This window comes from Quercus lobata, chromosome 2 (assembly GCF_001633185.2).
Source record: "Quercus lobata isolate SW786 chromosome 2, ValleyOak3.0 Primary Assembly, whole genome shotgun sequence".
NCBI lineage: Eukaryota > Viridiplantae > Streptophyta > Magnoliopsida > Fagales > Fagaceae > Quercus > Quercus lobata.
The window spans coordinates 38,153,041-38,164,027 of NC_044905.1; the positions used below are offsets into that span (position 1 = coordinate 38,153,041).

Consider the following 10,987-nt stretch of genomic DNA (forward strand, 5'->3'; position numbering starts at 1 on the left):
TTAGTTATGCGGTCTGGTCCGTCCTCCTAACTTCTCGGACTGTCTTGTAATTTCATTAAAGTCGCCAGCACAAATCCATGGCGAGCTGCTACGAGATTTTAAGGTACGAAGTTTTGCCCATGATTCATATCTAAATCTTGCATCTGGTTCCCCGTAGAAGGCTGTAAATCTCCACTCATTGTCTTTACCCTTGTTAATCGTGGAATCAATATGATTAGGAGAGAAAGTCTCCACTGATAAGTCAAAATCTTCCTTCCAAAAAATCACCAATCCGCCAGCCTTATTTCTGTGTGGGACATCGAGCATATTCTTGAATTCTATTCGTCTTTGAATTTGAGTTAGCCTAGCTTTATCTGTCCATGTTTCGGCTAAAAACACGATAGAGAGATCTCTGGCCCACACTAATTCTGCAAGCTGATCTTCTGTACGTAGGTTCTCAAGCCCACGACAGTTCCATACTAGCAGACGCATTGCTCTTGGCAGGGCTGGGAACCAGCCTCCACCAATATCAAGATGTTTTCATTATCAATTTGAGAAACCATATATTTCTTACTTGGTAACTCAGACTGATGTGCCTGATGAGGTGCTGCTCGTTTCTGCCCCAGTGGTTCAGACTTAAACACAGCTTCTTGTGAGACAGGTCGTGGGATACGTTTCCATGTGGCCAAGGAAGGGGTGTTGCCATGTGCCCTGTTTTGCGAGGAAGAAACAGAGGGAATTTTGGTAGTATGGTGGGGTGGTGAAGTTGACTTAGGGAGTTGGTGAGGGGTACTATGATGGTTAGGGAGTTGTGGAGGAGAGAGTGTACGTGTGATTATGGGAGAATTGGAAGGTGGTGCCATGTGGGGGGTGTTGTCATGTGCTCTGTTCTGCGAGGAAGAAACAGAGGGATTTTTGGTACTATGGTGGGGTGGTGAAGTTGTCTTAGGGAGTTGTGGAGGAGAGAGAGTACGTGTGATTATGGGGTGGGTATTTATATGGGGTACGTTCGGATTGGGAAAAGCAGGATTATTTTTGGGAGACATGGACTTTTTGGGTGATGGTGGGGTCATGTTATTCTTGGGATTTTTGGATGTTGTGAGTGAAGGTGGGACCGGGTTGGGGTGTTGTTGTGATTCAACTGTGTAGTTAGAATTTTGGGAAGGGGAGGGAATAAATGACGGGCTAAGGGTGGATGTTGTTGTGTGTGGAGGGGTGTATTGCAAGGAAGAATTTCCGGGTCCTATACTCTGCTCATGCTCCTCATTCACTGGTAAGTCAAACCTGCCTAATTCCCAGTCAATTTCCTCTATTTGCTTCTCCAACGTTTCCATGCTAACGTGTGAATGCGCCAAATCCGGGATTGATTGATTTTGGCCATCCCGACCATTCTGTGTAAGGAAAGAATTTATTGAGTTTGCATTAATTGTTCCAGCCGTTTCAACACTTTCCTGATTTGCCTGAACTTCACTTGCACGTTTGGTCATGTCTTTCGCCGGCGGCCGTTGTGATAAGCCATCCAGTTTACCTCCTGTTGGTGTGTCCTTATTTTTAAGGTAGAATCCTGGTACTGTAATCACTGCCTTGCGAGAGCTCGCAAATGGAGAAGCTCGTATCCATGGACCGTATCGCTTATCTGTTTCCTCAAGAGTGCCTTCACTGTCTAACCACAACTCGCAGTCTCGGTCATTATGAGTAAGCCGGCCACACCAATAACAAAGGTTAGGTAGTCGTTCATATTTGAAGGAAGCCCATAGTTCTTTTCCATCCTCAAGGCAAATAACTCTTCCACGACTTAAGGGTTGAGATACATCAACAAGGACCCGCACTCTCAAGAAACCTCCACCATCTTCAATGGGCCTTTTTGGGTGGTTGATAACTTTCCCAGCAGTTTCACAGAGTCCTGCCGCCACCGTTGGGTTCATATATCCTAAAGGAATACCATGGACCTGCACCCAAAAATGAGTAAGATTAAAATATAGTTCCTCCACAATTGAGTCCTTACCATAACGTTGTAGGACCATAAGATGCTTGTCGAAACTCCATGGCTTGTTGGCCATAATCGTATCCACCTCTTCCTCATTGTCAAAGGTGAACAAGATAACATGGTTGCCAAGGTTTTTCACTTTGAAACCATTTTTGGATCTCCACAATGGCTTGAATGTTGCTGCAATTGCATTAGTGTTTAAAGGTCGCTTTGTCAAAAATTTTGCAGCAATAGAATATTCAGCAGAAGCTAAATCTGAATGTAGCCGGAACTTTGGCCCTTCCTTGTGCGATAGAGAGAGCCCATTCCACTGTAAAGTGAGATCTTCCATGGTGTAGGAGATGAGAAGTGTTTCCCTAACCCCCGAAGAAGAAAACCCTACAAAACCTTAGTGTAACGTTGTTACCCTAAGGGACCAAACAACACCTTCAAAAAGGGACAGCAGTTCTGCAGCCTAGTAGAGGTCAGGGAGCCCAACCTTCACTAGCGACAGAGAAACCTAGGTGTCACTGATTCCCACTTGAATATATTATATTTAGGTACATATTGAATTGGTTTGGTGTATTCATTTATTTCTTTTTCAAGAACTCGGTTTATACACCTTTACGACTTATGTATAACCGTAGAAGAGTGTTATTTTTAGCAATCAGTGGTTAATGTGGATTATGCGTTAAGTTAAAAAAAAAAATGAATGAAGAATTATGATACTAAACCCAAAAAAAAAAAAGAACCCCATTGCACATGCTGATGAGGCTAGATATCTATTATATTATTGAAAATTTTTCTTTAATTACATTTTTTTTACTATTTACCAAAAAAAAAAAAAAAGCTATATAGTATATTCTACAAAGTATATGGAATTTTTAACTATTACTATTAAGTAAGATGTAATCCATGCTTATGCACCAAATTTTTTTTATTGGTGGTGATAATAAGGTGGTCTTACTTAGGTCAGCAAGGTAGTTATCTCGACTTTTGCATTCAATATTATATAAATGAGTTACTTAGCACTAAAATTAAGAAAAATAAATTTGACAAGTAACATGGAAACTTATATGTGTGTGTGTGTATATATATATATATATATAAAGAGAGAGAGTTTCAACTTATAATATCCACTTTTAATGATTGCGCAATTTATCATCAGACTAAGACACCAATTAGTTTTTAGTGTAAACGAAAATTGAACCCCAGATCTCTTATTCAATCATTAAAAATTTTACCAGTTGAACTAACTAGAACCCACAACCAATAACATAGAATTAATTTAGATTGTGATTAAGCTTCTACTTTAATATATTAAGGTGACTGTAGAAGGGGAAGACTTTGTTTCAGTGCCTCCTGTGCAATGGACTTGATGGATGCTACCACATGGAAATTTTTGGAGGCATGGTAGCTCTCTATCGGGTCCAGTGCACAAAACACTGGACCCAAGCCAAACCCATTATAGAAGACTCCAGAATTATAAATTCATACTCCCCTAGTCCCCCTCTCTATTAGGAACTCTCTTCTTTTACATATATGGTGGACTCCACAATGAATTTAACTAGTCGCTAACCCGTGCGATGCACGGGATTGTTTTAGAGAAAATTATATATATTTACTTTCTCAAATTAATAATCACTTGGAAAGAATAAGATTTCATCTTCTACATACTATGGTTCAAAGCGTACTATGAAAGTATTATTATATTTGAAATGAAACTTAACAATTATATATCAATTATTGCAAAAAATTAGATTAATTGAATGATATATATATATATATATATATATGAATGCTTACTTTATGATAGAACACAAACCTTGATAGGCAAATATATCATTTTACTATTTTTTTATTCATTATTTTACTAATTAAAAAAAATATATTCATTTTCCTCTATAATCTAGAACGTAGATGATACTCATAATTTACATGAGCACAAAAAAGTTAAAATATAAGAGCTTAAGGGAAAAAAAGTATTAAGAGAATACAATTTGTCACAAAAATATAAAGGAAGAAACTCATAATAAACCCTAGGGATAATAATTTAATGATTTAACTAATTTCATCCAAATAAGTTATAAACACCCCCACTTTCGCAAACTAAAGAAACTGTAATTCAGGTAATTGGTAGTAAATAGAGATACAACAGCTACCAAAATGGCTTTTACTACAATATCTAAAAATTCTCAAGGAAATAAAGGCATGGGCTGCACCGTTGCTTCTTTGTTGGCCCCTTGAAAGATATTATCCTATTTTCTCTTACTATTACAATAAACAATGGAATGGTTTGTTTTTATACATGATGGCGGAACATAATTCTTAATGTACAACTCCTAATCTACACTTGAAAATATGTCTTTATACTTATTCTTTATACATATCTTATTCGTTATTGATATGACATGTTTTACTTCATACATTATAGGTCTGAAATAGGTTTAGATATTCTAACTCAAGTTTAAATACTATTGAAGATTTACTATAGCATTGTTATTCGAACACAAATTTTATGGTCACATGACATAATGATTTTGACTTGAGGTTAAGGAATTTTACTCTTTAAGTCTTTGTTTAATAATTACATAACTAATTAGAAAAGAAACATTGAAAATAAATACATAAATTTGGTGTACCATAGTTGAAGTTAAAAATAAAATACATAAATTAAAAATAAATAAAATACTTATTAAAAGAAAGTTCACGTGACTGGGTGTTAGAGATGCAAATCAATAAAAGAAATATAAAATTATTTTATTCAAATAAATTAATAATAAAGGTGCTGAAGTTGGAACTTGGAATTTATTAGTAGTAAAAGTTGGGTAAAGCTGTCAAGCACATAAACAGGAAGGACAAAACAAAAGAAACTGAAAAGCCAAACTAAAACAAACAAAAGCCAAGAAAGAGGTTCTGGGTTATTTAACGAAGAAGATAAAGAAGTGGGAGGAGAAGGAGATCAGTGAAATGGGACTCCGGCAATGTGGCGGTGATTTTCTGGCGGTGGCAACAACATAGTGAGAGACCGTAAGTTAATATGTTACTGAAAGAGGGGAGAGAGATATTGGATCTGAAAATTTTTCTTTCTTTTTAAACTGAAAATCATGTTTCGGTCCGGTATGATTTTTCCGGCCAAAATGTGATATTTCATCCGGTATAGCCGGAACAACTCAGTATAACCGATATTTGAACCGGAACGAAACACAAGTGTTTTGGTATTGTTTTAAGCTCAGGTAAGGTAAATACCGGCCGTACCGGCTGATATGGTATGGTATCGACTCCATTGGGTGAGAGAGGTGATGGCTTTGGGACGTTTTTGGAACTTCATAGATGGTGAGAACTGGGGATTTAGAGGTGGGGTTTACAATGAAACCACAGATCGCAAATGGATTTGTACCCATCAGATCTGTGTTTGGGTATGGGTTTGTAGCCATGAGGTCTGTATTTGGGTTTGCCATGGGAGAGAGAAAAACTCAACATAGAGAGAGACAGGTTGTGCTTGAGGGAGAGAGAGAGGATCGAGGTGAAGACTGTGATATTAGACAACTATCGGGTGGAGGCTAATATTACAAAACTGTTTAACTGAAATTTTTGGATTAAAAATAATTTTTTTATTTTTTATTTTTAATAATGCTGACATGAAAAATTATGGGAGTTTCAAAAGTTTCAGTTTTATATATATATATATATATATAGATAAGTTGAGTCCATTATAAATGTGAGAGAAATAAGTATTACATTACTGTATTCAATAATGCCTAATAATTACTCGATTCCATTAATTAAATTCATATGAGAGAGTTGGAAGTAATTTATAATTTTCTAATATATGGGGTTTTTTTTTTTTGAGAGAAACAATATATATATATATATATTTTTTTTTTTTTTGGAGAAGATAGAGAGAAACAAAGTTGTTATTATTAAATTAGTGGAAATGGGTTAAAAGCAGCCATTAGGTAACGAAACAAAAGGAAACTTTCTCTTTTAATCACCACTATCTATCACTATAATGTAGGAGTAAACTCCAATATTTACGTACTTTCCCAAAAAGTTATACAGAGGAAATAAAATAAAATAAAGGCGAAAGAAAGAAAAAGTAACTCGGCATCGCTATCATGCGCCCTGAGACTGAGAGTCACTACCCCAATCAGTATCCCCTCCTCCTCCTTTTAAATAAAACTCGGTCCTCAATTTCTTTTTTCTTTCTTCCCATTCCTCGCCGATCTTTGCCGTGATCGGAGTTTCTACTGCCGCCGATTTGTTTTCCGCTTTACTCGCCGGAGAGATCTCACAATTACCTATATACCCCTCGACTTCGCTTTCAGGTATTTCCCGCTTTTCCACTCTGATCTGATTTTCCGTTTCGTTTCTCAGACAAATTAAAGTGAATCCAAGTGGGTGTTTGTAATCGAACTTTTTCTTTGTTGGGTTTTGTTTTTTCTTGTTGAATTTACTGTTATATATATATATAATTTAACTTGGTTGATATAGAAAAATAGTGCTTCGAATAGTTTGATTAAAGTTAAAATTTGAAGTTTAGTATGTGTGGTGTGGGAAATGAAGTCTGTTATCAAATCTGTATTGTGTTGTATGCTCTTGTTGCTTTCGAGTTATGAGATCTTCAACTTTTACCCTTATTCGCAAAGTAATAATCACTTATTAGTATCATTGGATTATTATGGATTTGTTTTCTATATATATTGCTTAATAGAATGTGGAGTTGATGGCAATATAAGTTCATGGCATACATAGCAAAGTTTTATCGTTATTTTTTTTTTTTAAAAATTTTAATTTTAATGATTTGTGTAGACTTGTCTTTGTACTGCTATATAAAATTCCTTTTTCAAAGTTCTTTCAGGGTTTACGTGGTAATTTTATTAATTTAATGGGCATTTATGTGGGAAATGGATATTTTCCATGGCTAGTTTGGTTGCATATTTACTTGATCTCTTTTTGTCGCGCTCAATCTGGTCTTTTCTTTTTTTACCTTTCAATTCTCACTGCTGATATATTCTGAAATTAGTGTTTGCAAATGGGGCTTATTAATTTTCCAATAATTATCAGCTTCCCTTGATAATTTTCAAAGATATTCTGTTCTATTCAGAAACTTTTTTGAGTTTACAGTTGATAATATCCATTATCCATATACAATTTTAGGAAATGTAACAAATTGGTACAAAGTCTTGTTCACGAGTTGAATACTCTTCTGACATGTCAATGCTGATACTTCTGATAATCACGACAGGTTAATTTGGTCCTTCTAAAGGGAGGAAGCTAAAAAGAAATTTCTCCTGGATGGCCCGATGAGCAGAACTGATGTTATTGGCAGTAGAAGGTGGAGGGTTCTTCTCTTCTTCAGCTTCTGGGTATAGCAAGGGTCTGACCCTTCTTCTCTTGGGTCAGAAGAACGAAGATAAACCCATGAGAGTTTCGCCGTGGAATCAGTACCAGTTGGTGGACCAAGAATCCGACCGTAACCTCCAGCTGGCTTCCACGAAGAATTGGCTTCCCCGCGGGTGCGCCTCCTTTGTCTGCTTTGGTCGCACTTCTGCAGGGCTTGACACCCCATCGCCTCTTAAAGTGGGCCCTGCCCAACAGCATGATGTCTTGCCAGGGCCTCTTGTTTCTGAGAAGGGCAAGGATTGTACTGCTGATTTAGATGATAGTATTGCTGCAAGAAAGGTTTCTCTTAGAAGTAGCTTGAAGAGGCCATCAGATGAAGCTCCTGTTTCTGTTGGTAATGCCAATGAAAGAGAAGCATTGGTTGAAAAGGGTAATGATATCCCTGGTCATACGGAACGGAGGAGAGTGCAGTGGACAGATGCTTGTGGGAGCGAGCTATTTGAGATCAAGGAATTTGAGCCCAGGTGTGGATTTTTTTTTCTTGTTAAGATAGGTGTTTTTATTCGTATTTTATTTGTATTCAAGCAATTGTAGGAGTTTGTTACTTCCCTGCCCCCCTCCCCAAATGATGTCCCTTGTTGTGTATGTCTTTTAGAAATGTTAAAATGTTTAGGCATGTAAATATTTGTGTGCCATTGATGCTAAGCTAATATAGCTCATGTCTAGGAGTTCTCAGATTCACAGCAGTCACCATTAGTTCTCTGAGCAAGTTCTTGGCCTTTGTTTCTCAAATTCTTTAGCGCCCATATAACGTATGAGAATGTTCATACTTTCAGTTGGTCCTAATAATTTACTGTAATTTAGGAGTTTGGGTTCCTTAAAGTCTGTTAAAAATTCACTCAGTTTAGAGTGCTATTTGGAACATGTGGAGGTTGAGGCTACTCCTTTTTAGCTTATGAATTTCAGATTTTCACAAGGATCCTCCAAGGTCATTGTCAACATTAAAACACATATACAGATTAAAAAAACAAGAGGAGGAGAAAGATTGATTGGAAATAAAGGAGATAGAAGAATGATTTGGAGGTGGGAAAACAATCCAAAAGATCAAAAGCAGAAGATTTGATAGACAAAGAAGTAGGGAGAAAATATTAGAGATCTGGGACAGTTTGAGATAAAGACATGAAAGAGAGAGGTAGAAGAAAAGAAAAACTCCATGTGCTTTTCATGCAAGATAGTTGCTACTTGTTATGCTGACATTAAGTAGCAGGTTTGAAGCATGGAAATACTCAGCAATGAGCTCTAGCTCAAATTGCGCCTCTTCCATTTGTAGAGCAAGGTGGAGAATTATTGTGGGTTCAAGACCCTACTAGGCGCACGTGTAACTTACCAATGAAAAAAATAAAAAGGATGGAAATACTCAGTCAAGTGTTTTTGTTCTTTCTCCTAATTATAAACTTTGGTTATTATTTTTGAAAATTATGCCCTTCTAAACTAGTTAAATATATAAGGTTTCATTGTAAATGTCGGGATTATGATTTTTACCTCTGCCCTTCATCTTTTATTATACCTTTTTGTTATAAAATTTTAAACATCATTGACTATCGCAATGATTTTATCTTCTTTGAAGTGCAGTAGGTTACTTGTAATATTCTTACTTTTTTGAATTTTTCTTAACTATTTTTAAGCAAAGTACTTGTTTTACTTTATTCCATGCCAATTGCCATGCAATGACATGTTATTTCATTTAATACTTAAGGTGAGATAAAGCTTTAGTTGATCCTTTCTTGGTTCATTGTGTGTGTTTCTGTGTTTTTCCATTTTAGTTAAAAATTAAGTTTTACTTGTGTAAGCATACTTAGTTCAGATCAATTTTTGGATCCTATTTATTATAAGGTAAAGTTCAGATGGATTTTCAGTATCAAATCAATTCTCCTTAAAGTCACTAGTTTGTAACTTCTTGGTATTTAATTTGTATGGAAGTCTCCTACTTGAAAGTCCATAGTGACAATTTTTCTCAATAATTATAAGTTGAAAATGTTGGAGAATATGATCAGGCTTGCCTCAATGTTTAGATACTCATGTAAGTTCCAATTTATCTGGTAAATAGACAATTTACCATGGAAATTTACACATTCTATAAGCCTGCTAAAATTCATTACATTAGCAGGCCCTCTAAATTTTCTCTTTGGGACTGGCAAAGTTCAACTCATTGATGATTCCCAACTTCTAGATCCTGATCAATGGTGCAGGTTCCCTATATCCCTTCTAGGAATTGACCCTCTTAGTCACAATAGCATGCCTCTAGATACTTATCCTCTAACCTAGGTTTTAGTGGGTGTTTTATTCTTCTACTCCATAAACAGTTATGTTGAGTTAAAAATCTGTCGCATACAACTTTCTACATAATAAACCTGTGTGAAATAGGATTTCCTTTGCAGTACAAGAACAGGGGTTTCACATCCCGTACTCGTTTCATCCCTAGTCTTGGTATACAAAAGCAGGAAAAAAAGCAAAAAAGCTGAACTTTTCCAAAACAACCCAAATAAATAAGGAAAATGAACAGGTACTGGGTGCTAACTATAATAAAACCAATACCCCACTCCCCTCCCTTCCCCTTCTTTTTTCCAATTTTATTGGTTTTGTTTCTTTTCTTTCTTCTGCTTTTCTTGTTTGCTGCTTCCTTTAATCTTTAGTTGTTTTGCTGAACTGACCCCACCCCACCCCCTCCCCCCCCCACAAAAAAAAAAACAAAGAAAAATGAACAAGTACCGGTGCAACATATAATTAAACCAATTTTTTTTGTGTTTGGTTCTGTTTCTTTTCTTTGCTCCCTTTAATTTTTAGTTGTTTTGCTGATATGGAAACTCTATCCAATGGCAGTGAGGCGGATGGATCAGATGACGAATTTGAAAATGGGAATGAAAGAAGTTGTTCATGTGCAATTATGTAGTTTGGCTTTTACCCAAAGATGATGTGGGCTCAACTTCTATTTGTATGTAATGATGCATCTGCTAGCAAGCTTGTTTGCTTCCTCCCTTGTTCAATTGATTTATGGGGAAAAAGAAAATGCAGGTTTTTGAGCGACACAGAATACCATTCACAGCAAGAAACTTTATTTCTGGCCATGCAAAGTCTGACTGTTAATTTGTGTCTATATTAGATTGCTGCCGTTTTCAATTTTGTCACTCTTGGCTTCACTTCATTTTGTTTATTAATATTCTTGTTAAGTGTGACTTCATTGTCTATTGTTTCATCCTAATTAACGTGTTATTCTTTTTCTGCTTATCTTTCGAATTTCATTTATCTTTGGCCATTGTTCTTCTCTTAACAATATGTAGAAGTTTGTTTTTATGAAGTGGGATGCTGTGAGCTTTGAGGCCATTACTTGTAAAATTAATCTATCATTGGTGGGTTAATTTTCTTTGAGTCTTTGACCAATCCCTATATTAGAAGTGCAATTATTTGATTTTTGTTTGCGAAAAATCATACTAGTTATTGTTATTCTTTTTTTGGCTAATTTACAAATTGTATCTTCTAATTTTGACCAAAATTCAATTCAATCCTTTGTCTTTACTTTTGTGCAATTAAAGTATCTAACTTTTAAGGTTATTTAATTCAGGCATTTCGTTGTTAGTATCCGTCATAAAGGCTCCGTTAGGGACTTTCTAAAGTATGGATTTGGCATAACAAGACATC

At 35.9% G+C, this 10,987-nt stretch overlaps 1 protein-coding gene across 1 annotated transcript; it reads left to right on the plus strand.

Annotated features, from left to right (window-relative positions):
- The first annotated feature begins 6,015 nt into the window (after nucleotides 1–6,015).
- Nucleotides 6,016–10,530, plus strand: LOC115975523. Its single transcript, XM_031096327.1, has 3 exons — nucleotides 6,016–6,273; nucleotides 7,194–7,815; nucleotides 10,172–10,530. The coding sequence occupies exons 2-3, from the start codon at nucleotides 7,265–7,267 to the stop codon at nucleotides 10,239–10,241; spliced, it is 621 nt and encodes a 206-aa protein (XP_030952187.1). The 5' UTR covers nucleotides 6,016–6,273; nucleotides 7,194–7,264; the 3' UTR covers nucleotides 10,242–10,530.
- The last annotated feature ends 457 nt before the right edge of the window (nucleotides 10,531–10,987 follow it).